The sequence below is a fragment of the Lithobates pipiens genome, unplaced genomic scaffold (genome assembly GCF_037356315.1).
Source record: "Lithobates pipiens isolate NorthernLeopardFrog02 unplaced genomic scaffold, aLitPip1_a1.2 Scaffold_16, whole genome shotgun sequence".
In the NCBI taxonomy this organism is placed as follows: domain Eukaryota; kingdom Metazoa; phylum Chordata; class Amphibia; order Anura; family Ranidae; genus Lithobates; species Lithobates pipiens.
In genome coordinates this window covers 323,980,543-324,001,953 of record NW_027507748.1, presented here as the reverse complement: position 1 = coordinate 324,001,953, position 21,411 = coordinate 323,980,543, and the positions used below count along the sequence as shown (strand labels likewise).

The following is a 21,411-nucleotide window of genomic DNA, read 5'->3' as shown; positions in this document are numbered from 1 at the left end:
GCCCCGTGCACTTTAAATAAAGTGGTTGCTCCCAGCGATTTCCTAGTATGGGTAAATATAAAGGCAGACTTCCCACAATTGTTCAAGGTAAAGAAGGGGGGGAGAGAACCTTATTCACCCCTATGGTATCATGCAGGCATGGGAATATATTGGTTGTTTTTACAACTTTCTCTTGCCTAAAAAGTCCACTTGAACCTACACTTTTTTCTTTGAGGTCTTTTGTGTGAAGGTTCCTCCATTTATTTATTTTTTTTATTTTTTTTATTCCCCCCCCCCTTCCCCAACTCCCTTTTTTATAAAAAAAAAAAATTTTTTTCCTTTTTAAATGCTTATTTATAACTTTTCTAAAACAGCCCTGACCCATTGAGGCATGCACATGATGGCAGGACTCAAGTTTTCCCAGCAGAACATTGCCCAAAACATTATACTGCCTCTGCTAACTTACCTTCTTATATCGCATCGTGGTGTCATCTCTTCCCTGGGTATGTAATGCGTGCACACACACGGCCATACACATATTTTAAAAGAAAATGATTGATCAGTCCAGGCCACCTTCTGCCATTGCTCCGTGGTCCATTTCTGATGTTCATTGCAGAAGCTTTTGGCTGTGGACCCAGGACACATGGGCTTCAGTCCCATACACAAGAAACTGTGATGCACCACCTCAACTTCAGGGACAAAATGTTCACTTGCTGCTTAATATAACCCAATTTTCAGATGGCTTGGTAACGAGATATTTCCTTTGCTTGACAGTGGTCATAGGGTTAACATGTGCCTTCTGGCTTTGTACGTTTTGCCCACTGACAAAACTGATCAGTCTACAGTGTTGGCTTTAGGGTGTTTTTTTTATTTATTTTAATTATTCTGTCTCTCACTGGTAAAATAAACCTATAATTAACACTATAGACTGATCATTTCTGTCAGTGGGCAAACGTACAAAGCCAGAAGGGGACTCTGTGTGTGTGTGTGTGTGTGTGTGATAACTTAATGACCACTACTGACAAGTAAAGGGAATATCTTGTTAAAATGCCATCTGAAAATTTGGTGGGATAAATTGGGCAGCAAGTGAACATATTGTCGGTGTAGTGAAAACAGAAAAAAATGGGCATCGCAGTTTCTTGTGTATGGGACTGTGAAGCCCATGGTGACCTGTGTCCACAGTCAGAAGCTTCTGGAATGATCACATGGACATGAGAACTGGACCACGGAGCAATGGCAGAAGGTGGCCTGGACTGATGAATCACATTTTCTTTTACAATATGTGGATGGCCGGGTGTTTGTGCATCACGTACCTGGGGAGGAGATGACACCAGGATGAGATATAAGAAGGTAAGTTAACAGAGGCAGTATGATGCTTTGGGCAATGTTCTGCTGGGAAACCTTGGGTCCTGCCATTCGTGTGGATGTTACTTTGGTGTCCATGACTCAATGGGTCAGGCCTGTTTTAGCAAAAGGAGTCATACTCCATAGTGTGGCACAGATAGCAATAAAAACTGACAAGCATTCTAATGCTTCCGCGCACTCTATCCAAAACGAATAGTTTTGCCTTTTTAGTTTATACTTTAATCCAAGAACACACATTTTACACAAGCCATTTTGATTTATTTTTATTTTTTTTTTCCCTTCCAGTTGCTCTTTGAATGTCAGTCTGCAGATGCTGTGTGTTTTTTGTCAGTTTATTAAAGAAAAAAAGTTATTGCCTTCTTAGAACAAAGTAAGGTTTATATAAGGTCTTGGCAGAAGAGTATGATTGTCTGTTATGTACCACTGTAATTGGCAAAAAAATGTCTGCTCTTTTTAAATGTCCTACTGTTAATTGCCATTTTGACTTGCTTGCCAGGTTCCTGCTTCCTGCTATGTGCCATCTAAGTGCAGAAGAAGCACCACGAAGGATACTGATCTCTGAAGGGGTCCCTGCATTGCTCTGTGACTACTACAGACAACAATGGGAGGTGCTCTCAAATAAGGATGATCTGTCAGTTGAAGCAAAAAGTGAGGCAGAACTGAGTATGCAAAGCTGCTGTGGTGTCTTTCTTAACCTAGTGGTGACTGAGCCAAGGCTTGTTGGGTACGTTTTTGGCATGCTGTATCTCTATTGTATGAAGTTGGGGGGGGGGGGGGGGTGGTTTGACTTCTCAAATCGGTTGCCTTATTGCATGCCATTCTGCAATGTTACGGTTGGTTTTACTGACCTCTGTTTGACATTAGGTCTTGTAGCTGTGTTTAAGTTTGTCAACAAACCTTTTCGTCAGCGGCATATTTCCAGTGATGAAAACTAAAGGAAAATGACCCCACGTTTTTGTCAGTTGACAAAAATCAATTCCCATTTTCGTCAACGAACGACAACTGAATGAAAAATGTGGAGGGACGTTGACCCACTTCCGGTTTCCTCTGAGCTCTGCCTGTGAGTATTCCCCTCCCAGCAAGCAAGGTAGCGACCAAAGTGCGCTTGGTGCTTTAAATAATGCATTACAATTTTAACTTAACTCATTTGATTTTATTCAACTAAAATGTAATGCAAATTTTAGCCACTTAAATACAACTAAAACAATTCACATGACTGAAATTCAACTAAAACCAAAATAGCCGAGACTAAATTTACATTTGTCAAAATTAACATTGTCTTGTGAGTAAAGACTTGCCTGCTACAGGCTGCCTTTTATCTAATGTTTACATTTGCAAAATTTACTACTTGTTGTTTTCCGTTGCATTCATTTTTAAGCGTTCTTTCTGTAGCAAGTGTCAACTATATAAGTCATGGACAAATCTCCAGTCTAGCCCCAGGTAAAAAAAGAGCGTGATCCCGAAAAGCTCATAGTGCACAATTTTGGTAACGTAAACGAGGTTTAAAATGAATTTAAAAGATTTTTAAAGTCAGTCTTGGTAACGGACTCTAAGACTGCCGAAAGATGTAGTTGTCTTTGGGTTAAATGTTTAGTGAAGGCAGCTAGAATCTTAGTCTGTATACTAGCAGGGTTGCATTATTTATGAACTACGCATCATCATCCTTATTCGTTTTGTCTACACATCCAATTTTTACCCTATTGCAGGGGTGCTCAACCTGTGGCTCCAGCTGTTGCGGAACTACAAGTCCCATGAGGCATAGCAAGACACCGACAGCCACAAGCATGACACCCAGAGGCATGATGGGACTTGTAGTTTTGCAACAGCTGGAGAGCCACGGGTTGAGCACCCCTGCCCTATTGTGTGCAGCTCTGTGTTAATGTATAAAACGCCCTGGATGGAACTGTTCTACTTTCACTGTAGCTATTTTTTTTTTTTTTTTTTATATACATCATGGGACACACAGGTTAATATTCATTACCGGCTGGGATTTACTTCATCTCCAGGTGAATGAACACTGGTAGACTAAAGGTCTTCAGATAGGAAGTGATTGCCTATATAACTCCTCCCATATAGTAAGTACTGTACAGTGTCTGCAAGGTGAATGGCATGGTTGTTTTGAGCTCTGAGCTCCAGGTCTCTAGTCCCACAAATGGTTCTTAAATGAACCAGGGGATTGACCGATTGGATCCATTTGACATAGGCTTTATATGCTTAGATAATTGGTACCCAAACCTCACAAAGAAGACTCAAGATCCTGCAAGGTTTTGTCTGTAATGTGACCCCTGGGCACTGGACCCCCCACGAAGTGGAATCCTGGACATTAGTGCTAAGGCATTCCTGCAGGGTGCTGTACAGATCCAAGGGAGTGGGCCCTAAACATTTAAAAGGATACCCAGTCCTTGAAGGTCCAGTGACATGAACCCACCATGAAAAGTGAAGATTGGGCTCTTCGTTTCTAAGCTGCCCTGCGCCTGGACGGGTAAGTGAAACATCTTATTATTGTGGGGTGTCCCAGTGATTGTGCCAATCAGTCAAGCTAGCTAGAGGCTGGACACCTGTTTTGAGGTGACCATACGGGGGAGTTTTTGGGCTAGCTGTGGGTATTTGCAAACTGTACCCTTCTCCCCACCCTTTTTTTTTTTTTTTTTTTTTTTTTTTTAGGGGATGCTCCCACTCAATTGGGTGGGGGGACTGCTGCACTTTGCGGACATTTTGCAGAACAATAGTTCAGGATGAGTGGGTCACAACTATCTCGCGGTTGCATGCTGGAGTTGCAGGGGGTTCCGCTTCAGGTACTACATTATTTAGTACCTCAAGGAGTGATTGTAGAGGTTCATGTACCCGAAAAGGGTCACATGGTTTTTGCCCGAACCTATTTACGGTTCAAAAACCAAACTGGGACACAAGGCCCATTTTGGACCCAAGATCCCCGAACCAGTATCTACTGATCCAGTCCTTTCGGATGTCCGCTCAGTAGTAGCCTCACTGCCGGTGGGAGACCTTTCTGGCCTGGTTCCTTGAGATTGTGAGACTAACAATAGACATGTCATGGATGCTTCCACATTGCCCCAATCTACTGTCTCAAGGTCCTATATTCCACCCAATTTACAGTCTCTAAATTTGACTGTATGGCTATTAAAGGACCATGGCATCCTGGGACTAGTGGTGTCTACCCTAGTAAATACTGGAAAAGCTGTCACTAGAAAGATCTATCATAAGGTCTGAAAGAATTTGTATTGGTGTGAAGCCAAAAAATGGCATCCCCGGAAATATACGTGATTGGGCGAACTCTTTTCTACAGTCAGAGTACAATCAGAGGTCAAGTTTCTATGGCGTTTAGCTTCCCATTCACTTAGCCGAACCTTTATGCAGGGGGGCAACCCTCTTGCTCCCCCCCCCTTTTAGGTCACATATGTGTCCTTGGGACTTGAAGGTGCTGTCTGTGTTACAGAAACGGCCATTTGAACCTATTAAGGAAATCCCATTAGACTTGCTGTCACACAAGCTAGCCTTCCTGATGGCCATCACCTCGGCTAGAAAGATGTCCAGTTGGTGGCCCTTTTGTGCAGGGAACTATATTTGATCCTTCACCATGACAGGGTTGTGTTACAAGCTGTTCCATCCTTTTTGCCAAAAGTGGTGTCGGGCTTTCATTTAAATCTGGACATTTTTGTCAAGGTTTATTTGTCTAGATCTGCGGAGATCTGAGGATCAGACTTTTTTGGTTTAAAAAAAAAAAAAAAAAACCCCAAGAAGGGGCAGGCAAGTTCAATTGCCAATTGGGTCCATCAATTGGTTACTCAGGCCTATGGTCTAAAATGTAAAGCTCATTCTACCAGGGGTGTAGGAACCTCCCTGGGCTTTTCGCCATCGGTTATCTGTGGCTCGGATTTGTATGGCTGCTACACGGCCTTCGGTGCATAAGTTCACAAAATTGTATCAAGTGGATATTTGAGCAGCTGAGGTTTCGGCTTTCAGCAGCAGTATACTGTGGGCTGCCTTTTAAGGTCTGATGACTATTGTTTGGCAGGATGGGACGTCCCAGCACATAATGAATATTAGCCTGTGTCCCATGTTTTCTGAAAAAGAAAATAGGATTTGTTTTCGTCATGCTTACCTGTAAAATCCTTTTGAATAAATCATGGTCCCTTCCCTCTTTTTGAGTATTCAGTGCTTGCTACAAAATGTAAGTACTTCCTGTATGGGAGGGGTTATATGGGGATCAGTTCCTGTCTAAGGCTAGGTTCACATTGCTGCGATGCGGGAACGCCGCGAATCTGCGGCGTTTTCCCGCATCGCATACCTCCCGCCGGCAGTTCACACTGCCCTATGCGGACGGCTGGAGGTGTCAATGTTATGTTAATGACACCCCCAGATCCGTCGGCATATCGCAGTGCGATCTGCCGACTCGCACAGGAATCGGATCGCATGGTGTGAACCCCCATGCGATCCGATTCCGTTGCGGACCCAAAAAAGGGTCCCGTGCGAGTTTGCTGCGGGACCGCTGCGAGTTCAGCCATACTATCTGTATGGCTGAACTCGCAGCGCTACGGAGATCGGATGTGATTTGCTGTGCGAATCACATCCGGTTCTCCCCCCGCAGCGGTGTGAACCCAGCCTTAAGACCTTTTGATCTACCAGTGTCCATTTACCTGGAGATTAGTTTTAACCCAGCAGGTAATGAATATTAGCCAGGTAAGTACGATGAGAAAATCCTATTTTTCAGCACCTAGTTGCACCTAATGCATTTGACGTTGTAAGGATGCATGCTCTATTGGAGATAAACAAGTCCTTCCTAATGTGAAAAATTTGCCTAAAATGCGGCATCTTGTCAAAATGTGTTTATAGAATTAATCAAAACCTGCTTACGAATGTTAGTGATACAAAATTCACTGTTTAAATTTGCCTTATCCCTTTAGGTTATATGGATGATGTATTTAAATACTTATATATTTGATACAGCTGTCATGTGACCAGCTCTTTCACAGACCATCTGGAGGGAAATACCAGTTGGAGGAGCCATTAGTCTTCTGCTGCCAGTCACATGTTCAAAAAAACAAATTACTTTAATATCAAATGGTTTAAATTACAATAACAATAGAGGGGGGTGTGTGTGTGTGTGTGTGTGTGTGTGTGTGTGTGTGTGTGTGTGTTGTTTGGGGGGGGGGGGGGGTTTATCCCACCCAAACAACCTAAGACAAATATAGTGACATGTTGGTAAGCAGAGTCTTCAAAGATTGTAAACCTTCCTGGTATGTTTTTTTACTTCAGTTACATCAGCACAGAGCAGGTCATAAATATGGTTTGACTTGTGCATAAACTACACTTTAAAAACAAGTTATGCCGACAACATATAGACACATGTTAATAAGGTGACCACGTCTAGACTAGCAGGTCTGGTGCTCCATCACAACAGACCCATTCCACCTGCTTATTGGGAAGAATGACCACAAATAAGAGGTCGGTGCCTGGGTACAGGACTAAAGCCTGCCAACAGCTGGGTAACTTTGCAGTTGGAATTGTTAGATCCTCCCATCCCAGTCTCAATCACAATAGTAGTGGCTCTGACAGGGTTTTTTTGTATCCAGACATAGTAAAGCTATGTTCCTGTGGTATTGACTGTGGTCTGAGGGTCACTATGCTACCACTATGTGGTCTGCTGTGAGTGTTATGTGAATGCTGTTGGCAAGCTCTCAACCCAGGGGAAGCATTTGAACCATGCTGGTCAAAAAACTTGTTTGTCATGGAATCTCTGCTGGTCGTTGGGTCCTGTAGCTATGTGTTCGAACTATATAACTGGGAAGTAGATTTATTTTTTTTTTTTATTTATTTTTTTTTTGAAGTTTGCATGGGGTTTTATTTTTTTATGCTGACCACAAACTTTATAATAAAAATGTACAATGCTTTGACCCAGGGAGGAAGTAGAGCAGAGTGGACAGGGTAGTTTGGTCCCCAATCTCAGCAGAGATCTGGTGAAATGTATTTCATTCGTGGCCCAGAAAGCACCAAAAATCTATCTAAAAATAGACTGAGCTAAGCGAAAAATGACTGGCCAAACAGTGACTGCATCCAGTCGGATTTAGTCACTATTTGGTCATTCAGGCAGCTGTGAGTGGTAATTCCTCCAGCCATACAATGGAGTAAATGACAAACGGAAAAAAGCCTAATGCCCCGTACGCACGATCGGACTTTAACAAAACAGTTTTTTTTGTTCAAAGGATGTTTGCTCTAACTTGCATACACACGGTCACACAAATGTAACAAAAGCTTGCCACCCCCCTCATCTATAGCTGGCTATGGCAGTAAGCGGCATTGGAAGGCTAAAACAGGTAACAACAAAGTCTGGGGAATGCCTAGGAAAAAAACCAAAGCCTACTTACCACCAGCTCGCAAACAACCAAATTAACCTGTCTAACAGTATGCATTAAAAACGGCGGTTTAGTGCACACGCATTTGCAAATGCATGCGTGAGCAAATGCGTGCGGTCTAAACCCCTGTTTTTAACACATACTGTTGGGTCAATTTGGTTGTCTGCAAGCTGGTGGTAAGTAGGCTTTGGTTTTTTCCTGGGCATTCCCCAGACTTATGACACGCATGTTGGCCAACCATTACGAACGTAGTGACGTACAAGACGTATGTGATATCTCCATTACGAATGCTAATTTTACAAGATTCTGAGCATGCGTGGACTTTTGTCCGACAGACTTGTTTGTCGGACTTTCTGATCGTGTTTACAAGTTTATTGGCAGAAAATTTGAGAACTTGCTAGCCAACAAATGTTTGATGGAGCAAACAGTCGGATTTTCTGCTAACAAGCTCACATCCAACATTTGTTGTCAGAAAATCCGATTGTGTACAGGGCACAGCTCTAACACCTTTAAAGCAGCTCCTACAGCAATTGGTTAGCAGTTTCCACCCTAAAGTGAAAAAATTATCTACTTTTTAGTTATTTTATATATATATATATAATTTATTATTAATTTTTTTTTTTTTTTTTTTTTTTTTTTTTTTTTTTTTCCTTCTCTTGCATCAGCCAGGAAAGCTGCTTTGTGACTTTGTTGAAACTTCTGATGCAATCTCTTCCTGCCCTGTTAGTAAATGGAGGACACATGACTTTGGCAGCAAATATTTCTACTTTGGGACTGATGATGAGCAGGTTATTGGCAGACACTCCAGGTATGTTCACTTACTAATGCGTGCTTCTCCTTGTTCTCTAGTGCAGTTTATCCAAACTGATGTTGCCTGAGATGGGGGGGAGGGGGGTGTCATGCCCAATAAAAGTACTGTATTGGCATGCTTGTGGACTTGCAGACAAGTGCATGCCCAACCCTGAAAATGCATTGGGGTAACTTATCAAAACTGGAGCACAGTGGAGCATACGTTTTGGCCAACACTTATGAAGAAATTTGTGGGTTTTATTTTTTCCATTAATACATTAAGTGATCAAATACCACCAAAACCAGCTTTGTTGGGGGGGCGTAAATTATTTTTGTGTACAGAAGTACACGACTGAACAACTACCAGCTGAAGTAGTGCAGTGCCTTTTGGGCGTTCAAGGGCTAATATCCCTTGGCATCTAAATTCTTTCTGGTTGGATTTTTCTGAGGTTGGAGTCCAGTTAGACTACCTAGGGATGTTTTATCACTCAGAATACTGGATCAGCACCTCCCTAGAATGGTATGGGATGCTCTTAAGGCCTATTTGAGAGGACTTTTGATTAAACCAGTAAGTAGCATTTAAAACATCCTCGTGTAGAGGGCTTGAACAGGTAAAGGGAGAGGCGACAGCGGCCGAAGACAGATTTATTTTAGATCTCAGCTCGATCAATAAAATTGCCTAGGAAACCTCGCAGACTAAGTTAAGCTCACTGTTTGTAGATAGGGCCAGACATAAACCATTCTTCCAGAAATGGCTGACCTGGGCTGAAGGGGAAGCAGCAGGCAAACTATTGGCTCAGGTCGTTCATGCGCAATCGAGCATAACATCTGTAACGGTGCTTGGGGGGTCAGGAAGGGCGGGTATACACTAGCACAAGAGATATTATCTAGATTCTCATCTTTATCAAGATCTATATACATCACGGGTTAACTACACCTCTGCTGAGTTGCCTGCTTATCTTGACAGGATTACTCTTCAAAGAGTAACACAGGAAGCTCACGAGATACTTAACGCCCCCTTGACCCTATTGGAACTGGAACCTGCAGTGGCTAGTTTTGTGAATAATGAAGCACCAGGGTTGGATGGTATTCCAGTTGAAATTTAAAAAAATATAGTGAAGTGTTACCTACTCTAATTAAAACATTTAATTCAGCTTTAGCAGAATCGTATTGGCCCAGTTCCTTAACAGATATATAGATGCTAGCTAAGGCCTTAGCCAATGGATTGAAAAGGATAACCATGCATAATATTCATCCTGATCAAGCTGGCTTTATCCCCAATATGTCAACAGCTGTTAAAATTAGGCGCGTTTATCTTCATATGCAGAATCTGGCCGTTATTACGGATCAGGCCTTTTTTGGCACTGGATGCCACCAAGGCATTTGACAGTGTTCACTGGCCCTATCTATGGGGCCGTTCTGGAAAAATTTGGAGTGAGGGGGTATATTCTGTCAATGGGTCCAATTATTTATTATATTCTAGCCCTAGGGCTTCAATTAGGGTTAATGTTGTGCAATCTCCCGCCCCCCCCCCCCCCTTTTTTTTTTTTTTTTTTTTTTTTTTGTGTGGCACAAGGCAAGGGTGCCCTTTGCCACCCCTGCTTTTTGTCATTGAACCATTGGCATCACTTCTTCGAAAGTAACGGATCTGGTAAGAGTAAATATGGAGGAAAAGGTAGCATTATATGCTGACTATGTTATTATCAAACTTTTTCAGTCCTGTGTGCCAGCAGTTATGAGCTATATGGATGAGTTTGCGAGGTTCTCAGGGCTTATTAATTGGGAAAAGTCTGTGCTTCTGCAGCTGGATCCACTCCGGAAGGATTTGCCATTAAAGTGGTTGTAAACCCTTACAACACACTTTGACCTACATGTAAGCCTAGATTAAGGCTTACCTGTAGGTCCAAGAAATGTCACCTACACGGTTTAGGAGATATTTGCCGAAAGACAGACACATGCGCCGTAGACAGCGGCGCGCTGAGCGCGGAGTGATATCATCGCCGAATGACAGCGGCGGAGCAGCGAGACCCACCGAGAAGATGGCTGCGCCGGACTACAGGGGACAGCAGTGACATCGCTGGCTCCTGTGTCAGCTAAGTGACACATAATGGACCTGTATGCGATTCATAGTAGTCCATTATGCTTTACCTTTGCAGGGAATAAAAGAGAAGTAAACTCCTCCAGGGTTTACTTCCTCTTTAATATGCCCACAACTTCTAATTGCTTCCGCTTTAAAATATCTGGGAGTTACCGTGACCTCATCACCTCTGTCATATGTAGCGGATAATATTGCTCCGTTATTGACAAGATTTCAACTTCAAAGTGGGATTTGGTGTAAACTTCCCCTTTCAGTAATAGGCCGTATACATTTAAGATGGTCTGGATGCCGCAACTTTTTTTATCTAATTCCCCAGTTTGGATCCTTCTGAAGAACTTTATTAATATTAATAGGATATTTAGAAAATGTAATCTGGGGAAAGACACACAACCCCCCCATATAGAACTAGATATCCTACAATATCTAAAGGAGGCTGGCAGGTTAGCCAGGGCCATGTTAATAGCGTTGTGGGCCCCTGGGCAAAGTAATGCATTGGGGCCCCCACAAGCCTGCACTACCGCTCACCAAACGCAACCCATTTAATTAAAAGGGTCTGCGGTGCACATTCCCCACAACCGCAGGCCAGTGTATAGAGGTCAGAAATAGGTAAGCCAGCATAAAAAGGTCAGTCATAGGTAGGGTGGTGTGGTAGAGGTCGGAGTAGGTGTAGTGGAGTCACAGAGACAGGCATTCGGCAATAATCCGAGGTGACAGCTTGGAGATGGCAGCGTGATTCCCTCTCTGGTGGTGCGGGTACAGCATGGCACCCTCCCTCCCCCCTCCCCCACCCCCCCTCTTCTATTAGCAGTCAATCCTTCCTTCCTAGCAGAGCGCATGCATGCTGGGGCTATAGCCTACTGTGGACACACCTGGGGCCACCAATTTTCCGGGACTACACTTTCCATGATGCTTCCCCAGTGTCTTCCGATTGGCCCTCTGCTGTGACCAATGGGGAGAGCGGGCAGGAAGGTGGGCGGCGAGCCTGATTAGAACCGCTCTCTTCTCCCGTTCGACTGACAGGAGAAAGGGGAGCGGGAGCGATTCACACGCAGCCTACCTCTCCTCTGTCACATCGCTGCTGCCAAGTAACTTGTGTGCAGTTACCAATGCCATGACACCTGACCTCCATACTGCATCCTCCCTAGATTGGAGCCAGCCCTGACGGGGGCCCCATGAGCACTTGAGGCCCCTGGGTGGTGCCTGCTCAATAAGACAGCCCTGGGGTTGGTGGCCCCAAACCCGAGGATTTATTTTCTTGCTGCTCAATTGCAGTTCCTAGTACAGTGGGAATCGGAGGCTTCAACTGCTCCTTTATTTTGCTTAGTCTCTTTTGGTTTCCAAGGACGCCAGCCGCTATTAGCCCTGGACAGGGCATCGGGGTGCTCCTCCTTTTCTAATAAACCCACTCTGGTACTTAAGGTGTGGGAATCTGTTAATAGGGTACTAGGGGTTTCCTACCTAACTAAATATACCCCTATTTGGGGCAGTGAAGGGCTGCCTGAGATATTGACCCTCCAGGGCTTTCAGCGATGGGAATGAGTGGGGATTCTTGCCCTCTCAACTTTGAGAGGGGTGTACTTAAATGTTTTGATCAGTTGGTAAAACTGCCCAGGGGGCGGTCCTACTGGCTATAACCCCTCACACTGCATCCAGCAGCTCAGTTTTATTTTTTTCTCTGCCTAGTGTAGAAAAAAGCACCTGGCTCCCGGTGGGACCTTTGGTCCTGGGGAATTTTTTTTTTTTTCTGCATTTTTGATTCCTGTGATCTACAATCAACAGCCGGGCTGGGTGACAGGATGGATAATCTAGATCCTGGTAGTCTCCCCAGCCTGGCCATTGAGCATGAGCAGACCTTAGCTACGCGCTGGGTTGGCCACGACATGCCCTGTCTGATCCAGGGGCAGCCGTTGAGCTATATGCTCCAGGGCACACACATGACGGTCTGCTACGGTCCATGTCAGTGTGCCGTGGCCAACAGCCACCCCGTACTGCTCGAGGTCTGTCCATGGAATGCGTCCAGCAGTCCCTACAGGAGAGGCCAAGTATGGTTCCACCTGTCTTGGCAGGATGGAGCAGCTGGGCATTCCCAGGGAGGTCGACTAGGGGGGGGTTCTCTACGCGGGGGGCTGTGTTGGGAGGGGTCTGTTTGACCTCTCGTCCTCTTCCCTGTTTCTGGGCCACGGTGGGGTGTTTTGGTGTGTATGCCATGTGGGGAGGCTGCCGCACGCTCCGCGGCCATTTTCCTGAGACCGTGGCCATTTTTCTGTACCACAGCCAGTTTTTTCATTTTGCCCATTTTCTGGAAGTCCGGCGCCCATTCTCCCGGCGCCCTCAGATGTTTTTTGCTGAGGCGGCCATTTTCTAGTAGCCTCAGCTTGTTTTGCCTCTAGCGTTGCATGCTTGTTTCCTTCTAGAACTGCGCACTTTTTTTACAGACACCTCATGGGGGATACGGGAGAACGGACAGCAGCAGCACAGGGCAGTACCTGGGTCAGGGTTGTGAGTCCTGCGGGATGCCCCCTCAGTCTGTGGCAGCTAGGAAGGTGGACATTTTGTGTGACTTGCCTTAGGTCCCTAAGTGGTCACAAGCGAGTGTGGGCCAGCATGGCGTCAGAAGCTGGCAATTATTCCCCAGATATCCCTGTTATGGCAACCGGTTCCCCTGCACCTGTGGTGCCTATGGACGCTCTGAAGGCTTTTGTTGCCAGGATGGAAACTGCATGCGGGCGCAAGGGGGTAAAAAAAACGCCCCCACCGTCTTCTGGGAAAAGCTCTGATTCAGACTCGGGCCTGCTGTGGCAGGCGGCCCCAGTTCTGACATGTCAGAGGATGCCGACCAGGATCCGTTCGGACAGTGAGACTGATTTTGTGTCTCCATCAGCACAGGGAAAAAAATGCTTGTAGGAGCACTTATCACAGCGGTGCGGGATACCCTAAAGATGGAGGATACGGCAGGGGCATCTACAGAGGTGTAGGTCCCTTTCGGGTACCACAAGCCAGCCCGCACTGCTAAAGTGTTTTCTTGCCCAACTTATTTTGATAAGTATATTTACAAGGAGTGGGGAAAACCGCAGCGGGCCTTTTCAAACCCAAAACGTATGGAGGTGTTACCCCTTTGAGGAGAGTTTCCTGAAAAAATTGACCTCTTCTCCGGTTGTTGACCCCCAAGTATCCAGGTTAAATAAGGTAACCACGATTCCGGTGGAAGGGACCCCTGCTTTCAAGGACCCTGTCAACAGGAGGGCTGAGGCGGTTGCCTGCTCCATGTTTACGGTGGTGGGGTCAGCGTTGCGGCCAGTGTTGGCCACAGCCTGGTGTCAGACGCTTACCGAATGGGCTAAATTGTACCATGAGTTGGAGAAGCAACAGGTTGCCCCCTGTCTGCATGAAACTGGCAGACCAGTTGGTGCATGGCCTTAAGTATGTCTGATGCGGCCCCCTTGCTCTCTAGAGCCTCAGTATCGGCAGTAGTGCTACTCGCCTGATTTGGCTGAAATGCTGGTCTGCGGACCAGGCATCTAAAAAGCACTGGCGGATTTGCTCCTCCCAGGGAGAGAGGCTATTTGGAATCCCACTGGGACGTTATTAAGAATGTTACTGGGGGTAAGAGTACGTTACTCCCACAGTCCAGGAAAGGTAAGGAGCCATGGCGTAGGCAAGGGCCCTCCTCCTTTTCCACTCGGAAGCAGATTTTTTTGTCCGCCTGGGCCAGCAGGTAAGCGTTCCCAGTCTGACAAGGTGCCCGCTGTGGGGACAAATGCATCCCTGGTTTTGCAAGCAAATCTGTTACACAATGAAGGTTTGCCCACCCAGGGATTCTGCTCCAATCTGTCTGTAGTCCCAAAGAAGGAAGGAGTCTGTCTGGTCCTAGATCTCAAGACCCTCAACAGGTTTGTGAAAGTGCAAAGGTTCAGGATGGAATCCAGTCCACTCAGTGGTCGCTGCACTCCATCAGGGGGATTTTCTGGCATCCCTGGACATCAAGGACACATACTTGCATGTCCCCATATGCATCAAGCATCAGATGTTTCTGCATTTTGCGGTCGGGGACCAGCACTACCAATTTGTAGCTCTCCCTTTTTGGCCTAGCGTCGGCACTGAGGATCTTCACCAAGGTGCTAGCCCCAATTTTTACTTTGCTAAGGTAGCAAGGGATCACAATCGCAGGTTACCTGGGCGACTTCCTTCTGAGAGCAGCTTCTGCCTCAGAATTAAGGGAGGATGTGGCGATCACCATGCAAACTCTTCGAGAGTTTGGGTATTGATCCACCAGAAGTTGGTGCCGACTCAACGCCTGGAGTACCTGGGCTTGCTTCTGGACTCCTCTGAGGCGAGAGTCTTTCTCCCTTCGGACAAGCTGCGGTGAAGTTATTGGTGTCCCACAGGTGGTAGTCGCTGCGTTCTTTTTGCATGCGAGTCATGGGTCTTATGGTAGCCACTTTGAAGGCGGTACTGTATGCTGAATTCCACACTGTAGTCTTGCAAAAGGAGATCCTGTTCAAATGGGACAAATCTCAATTATCCCTGGATTGCCAAACTGGGGTGAGCCAGACAGTCAGGGATTCCCTGCTCTGGCTGAGGTCACTGGCCCTTCGGTCCAGGAATTAATTACTTCCTCTTCATTGGACGGGGGAGTTTAGGGCGTACAGTCGGCCCAGGATCGCTGGGCGCAGGAAGAATCCCGCCTGCCGTTCAATGTGCTGGAACATCGGGTGATCAGGTGATGCCTCTCCACATGGTCACAGAGGCTGCAGGGGCGTCCGGTCAGGATCCAGTCGGACAACGCCACGGCGATGGAGTATGTCAACTATCGAGGAGGAACAAGGAGCTTGGCTGCAGCACTGGAGGTCGCTCACACCCTGCGGTGGGCAGAGCGATGCGTGCAGGGGAATGGTCGCTACATCCGGATTTATTTCGGATCCTTTGCCTAAGGTGGGACACACCAGATGTGGATCTCCTGGCTTCTCGACTCAATTGGAAGGTACAGAGGTTTGTGGCCAGGTCAAAGGATCCCTGGGCTGACGTGGCAGATGTGTTGATGGCTTCATGGGGGCATTATCGGCTGAGTTGGGTCCAATACTTCATCCTGCTTTAACAGCATGGCTGTTGAAAGCCAGGTGCTAAGGGACCGAGGTCTGTCGGATTCGGTAATCTCCACTATGAGGGCATGGAAGTCATCTTCTCTGAAGATTTATAATTGTACATGGAAGGCCTATATCTCCATGCGTGAGGAGATGGGGGTGGCGTTCGCATACATATTCAGTTTCCAGGATCCTGCTGTTTTTGCAGTGAGGAGTGAATTAGAATTTTTCCCTAAGCACCATTAAGGGGCAGATATCGGCTTTGGCACTTCTCCTTCTCCTTCGGCCCCTCCGGTTCGATCACCGCTGCCTCCGTGGGATTTGAATCTGGTGCTTCAGAAACCGCTGTTTGAAAACATTAGGGATCCCCTTATTGACACTCTCAGAAAGTAGTCTTTCTAGTGGCTATTACATCTGCCGGGAGGGTTTCTGAGTTGGCAGCCTTGTCATACAAGTCTCCCTACTTGGTCCTCCACAAGGATAAAGGTGGTGCTGCGCCCACAGCCTTAGTTTCTTCCAAAGGTTGTTTCGGCTTTTCATCTAAATTAGGACATTCTGCTTCTGTCCTTATGTCCTCTGCTGTCACACCCCAATTAGGTTGCTTTTGCATTCCTTGGACATGGTCCAGGCTCTGCGGGTGTATCTTTCGGCTACGGCTCCTTTTCGGAGGTCAGGCTCACTGACTGATCGTGGTTCAGGCTTATGCGAAAAGGGGGCGGGCACCTCCCTTTCCTGTCATGGCACATTCTACCAGGGCAATTGGTGCCTCTTGGGCTTTCCGACATCAAGTGTCTGTTTTCTCAGGCCAGTAAGGCGGCGACCCGGTCGTCCAGTCACACTTTCACAAAATTTTACAAGGTTGATGTGAGCGCATCTTCGGTTCGAAGGTTGTTATGGGTGGCGTTATTTTCTTGCTGTTCCCACCCCTTGTGGTTGTGTTGTGTTGTGTTTTATTTTTATTTTTATTTTTTTGACACTGCTTCCCTAAGGTCAAGATGAAGATGCTGTGTCCGTCAATGAATGAGAGTTTTTTTTATTTTTTATTTTTTTTATTTTTTGTACTCCCCGTAAAATCCCTTTCTCTGAAGTTCATTGACAGACACAGCACCCACCCCTCCTATTTGTTCTGCTTTTGACAAACTGAGCTGCTTGATGCAGTGTGAGGGGTTATAGCCAGTAGGACCGCCCCCCCGGGTGGTACTGTGCAGTTTTGCTGTTTTTAACATGTTCTGCCTAGTCCTCTCCTAAAGGGGTGATATAACCTTAAGGTCAAGATGAAGATGCTGTGTCTGTCAATTAACTTTTTTATGGGGAGTACAAAAATCCTATTTTTCTTTGAACCCAAGATGGTTCTACCAAAGTTTGCTGCTGCAATATGGCTTGTATGCCAAGTTCTTCTTCTGTTCTGTTTCCCCTGGTCCCAGTTTTGGAAGGGGCGGTTTAGACAACCGCTACTAAAGGCCTAATATCCGCTACGTATAAGTCTCTATTACAGTGCACTTCTAATAAATTTTGTTGTCCATCTAGAGAGAAATAGGAGCGCAATATTGGCCCCATCTGACTATGTCTGGGATAAGATTCTTCAGGCTCTTCCCCTTGTATCTTTCACCCTCATTGTATCTTTTCACCCACCCAGTGCCAGAGGTAGCAAGACAACCCCCAAAACATTAAACATCCACCATATTTCCCTGTAGGTACTGCTCCTTTTCTTTGTAGGCCTCATTCCGTTTTCGGTAAACAGTAGAATGATGTGCTTTACCAAAAAGCTCTATTTTGGTCTCATCTGTCAACAAGATATTTTCCCAGAAGGATTTTGGCTTACTCAAGTACATTTTGGCAAACTGTAGTCTTAACTGTTTGTCTGTCAGCAGTGGGGTCCTCCTGGGTCTCCTGCCATAGCGTTTCATTTAAATGTTGATGGATAGTTTGCGCTGACACTGATGCTCCCTGAGCCTGCTGGACAGCTTGAAGTTCTTTTTGGAACTTGTTTGGGGCTGCTTATCCACCATCCGGACTCTCCTGCGTTGCAACCTTTCTTCAGTTTTTCTCTTACATCCATGCCCTGAGAGATTATCAAGAAGTTTGCAACCCATGGCACTGTAGCTAAGTTGCGCACTGTGGACAAAGGCAAATCTAGAGCTCTAGAGATGGACTTGTAACCTTGAGACTGTTGATATTTTTCCACAATTTTGGTTCTCAAGTCCTCAGTTCTCTTCTCTTCTTTCTGTTGTCCATGCTTAGTGTGGCACACACAGTGCAAAGACTAAGTGAACTTCTCTCCTTTTTATCTGCTTTCAGGTGTGTTTTTATTTTTATTTTATTTTTATTTATTTTTTATTGCCCACACCTGTTACTAGTCCCAGGTGAGTTTAAAGGAGCATCACATGCTTGAAACAATCTTATTTATCCTCCACAATTTTGAATTGACCAGCCCATTTTTGGAATTTTGTGTGACATTATGTCAAATTTTGCTATTTTTTTTTTTTTTTGTTTGTTTTTGTTCCAATACACACAAGGAATAAACATGTGTATAACAAAATGTGTTGCTGCAATACTTTTCTGTGAGAAATACTTGATTTTCTGGAAATTTCTGGGGTGCCAACAATTTCGGCCATGACTGGTCTTGATAGCTCAGTGCTTAAACCACCAAGATGGTTTACTGTTGCAAAAGCTCTTTGTGGCTAGGGAACAAATTGCCATTAGGTGGACCTCCTCTCACCCTCTGACTAGATCTGTTTAAATATTTGATCTGAATAGATCCATCTCCTATGAGAGGCATGTTTTCTTTGAGGAATTTATCTAAGAGGTTTGATACTATTTGGAAGCTGTGGCTTGACCATATGGATACGGGACTGAGTTAGGAGTTATCTTTGCCAGAATATACAGTGGGGCAAAAAAGTATTTAGTCAGCCACCAATTGTGCATGTTTTTTTTTTTTTTTAATCATAGGTATACCTCAACTATGAGAAACAAAATGTGAAAACAAATCCAGACAATCACATTTGTATTTTATTTTATTTTTTTAAAGCATTTATTTGCAAATTATGGTGGAAATATCAAATATCAATTGTCAATATCAAAAGTTCATCTCAATACTTTGTTATATATCCTTTTGTTGCCAATGACAGAGGTCAAACATTTTCTGTAAGTCTTCACAAGGTTATCACACACTGTTGCTGGTATGTTGGCCCATTCCTCCATGCAGATCTCCTCTAGAGCAGTGATGTTTTGGGGCTGTCGCTGGGCAACACAGACTTTCAACTCCCTCCAAAGGTTTTCTATGGGGTTGAGATCTGGAGACTGGCTAGGCCACTCCAGGACCTTGAAATGCTTCTTACGAAGCCACTCCTTTGTTGCCTGGCTGGGGTGTTTGGGATCATTGTCATGCTGAAAGACCCAGCCACGTTTCATCTTCAGTGCTGTTGCTGATAGGAGGAGGTTTGCACTCAAAATCTCACGATGCATGGGGGGCGTGGCGAACGAGCTCCGAGATGGACGCTTGATTCCGGAGCTCCGTTCATCCTCCAGAGAGACTTCGCCGCATCGGAGCGCACCGGCCAACAAAACACATCCGAACCTACGGAACCATCGGCGGAACGGCAGAGACATGTCTAGGCGACGAAAGAACATGATCCAACCGCAGAAAATGGCTCAGTTCTTCGCGGCGAAAACCCGCGGACCTCCGCAAAATGGCGGCGGACGGCGCCCTCACGACGCGGAGCCACAGGCCGCACACAGCAGCAACACGTTCAAAGGCGTCTCCCTCATGTCCAAAGGACACACAGATATCCGCAGTGATCCGTCTTCAGGGACGCCGAGTCCCACGACAAGGAGCCCGGCCAAGTCTAAGCCTAGACTGCTCTCCCCTGACAGACAACAGGACATGGAGGTAAGCGCTACCTCAGGCATGCAGGCTGCACAGGCCTCACATACCCAGGCCCCAGATCCCATAGCTGACTTTCCCACAACTGACCAGCCAATTTCTGACACAGTACTGAAAGAAATGTTGATTTCACTTCGGTCAGCTCTTCACAGTGATATGGTACAAGGCATTAATCAATGTCACAGGGAAGTGCAAGCTATGGGAGTCAGAGTGGACAGAGTTGAGAGCAGGATGGAGGATTTCTCCACAACATATAACGTAATGGTGGACGCACACTCAGCACAGGGAGAGGACATAGCTTGGTTAAAGGATAAGGTCGCTGACCTTGAAGACCGCAGTAGACGCAACAATATTAAATTGCGTGGTATACCCGAATCGGTCCCTGCACAGCAACTTTTACAATACGCACAAACGCTATTTTCCTCTCTACTGCCTAACCTGACTGCACAAGACTTGATAGTGGACCGCATACACAGGATCCCTAAACCCTCATTTTTACCAGAAGGTACGCCTAGAGACACTCTTCTGCGGATTCACTTTTACCACGTTAAGGAACAGATCTTTCAAGCAGCTAGCAACCCTGACAATATACCTCCTCAGTATGCTGACTTGAACTCCCGGATCTTTCAAGACACACTCTGCAGAGAAGGCGCAATCTAGCTACCATTACCAAAGCTTTAAGGAACCACAAAATTCCACATAAGTGGAAATATCCTGCCACACTTGTAATCACATACAATGGGGTTACAAGATCCGTCAACACCTTGGAGGATGGCATAGCAACCTTGACACAATGGGGAATCCTGCATGACCCACACCCAGTCTCAACTCGCCCGCCACAACCTCCCCCCCTCAGGGAGGAATGGCAGTTAGTCACGCGTAGACGTCACGGCAAACATCAGGCTGGGAGCGGCTCCTGAACAACTTCTGACTTTCACGTTATGTCTCTCTGGCTGACGGAGTCATTTATCAGTCTCCGATCACCCTATTGCTCAGTTCAGCAGACATGTCTGCACGCGGATCAGTTGTAAGATCCTTTTTTACTATGCAACAGTTACTTGTTTTTGCCTCGTGTTTGTTTTTTCTTTTCCTTCTCCCTTTCTGGACACGGTGGACCACACGCCTGGAACCTGACTACACCTGCAGATGAACCGCTGGCACCCTCTCCTGCTTTGACAAGAGGCAGACGCAGTGAGTACCCTGCATCTGTTACAGTACAAACTTTTCCCGCACCACCCCAATGACCATTAAGTGTCTATCCCTTAACGTGCGCGGTCTGAATCACCCTGCCAAACGTTTTTCATTATGGCGGGAGGCTCAAACCCAGAAGGCAGACATCCTCCTCATTCAAGAGACTCACTTCTAACTAATGAAAACACCTACTTGTACGCATAAGGATTTCCCGCACATTTTTCTAGCATGTACTCCTAACAAAAAAACTGGCGGGGTCATGATAGCCATCAAAAACAGTGTCTTTTCTTCCCAAGGACTCATTCATCGATGCCAAAGGCAGATTTATCATTCTAACAGGTGACTTTGATTCCCAGCCTCTCACCTTAGTGACGTTGTACGCCCCTAACCTTCACCAATTGAGATTTATCAGGCGGGTTCTCAAAAAGGCTGATTCCATGTTATATGGAAACCTCCTCATTGGAGGGGACTTCAACCTCATTGCGGATCACAATTTGGATACTACAGCAACTCACCAACGCAGGGCTTCACCTCTACCTAATCTTTTTCACACCAAAGACCTTTTCGATGTCTGGAGATGTGAGCACGCTATGGAACGGGACTATACCTTTTTTTTCCACAAGACATTGCTCCTATTCACGTATTGATATGTTC

The 21,411-nt window shown here is 45.8% G+C and overlaps 1 protein-coding gene across 1 annotated transcript in view; it reads left to right on the top strand.

The window, feature by feature from the left end:
* Positions 1-21,411, top strand: part of NCDN (neurochondrin) — a 39,420-nt gene that overhangs the window by 10,545 nt on the left and 7,464 nt on the right. The window contains exons 5-6 of the mRNA XM_077481728.1: positions 1,841-2,068; positions 8,381-8,523. Coding sequence (XP_077337854.1) covers positions 1,841-2,068; positions 8,381-8,523 — 371 coding nt within the window. The remainder of the gene's footprint in view (positions 1-1,840; positions 2,069-8,380; positions 8,524-21,411) is intronic.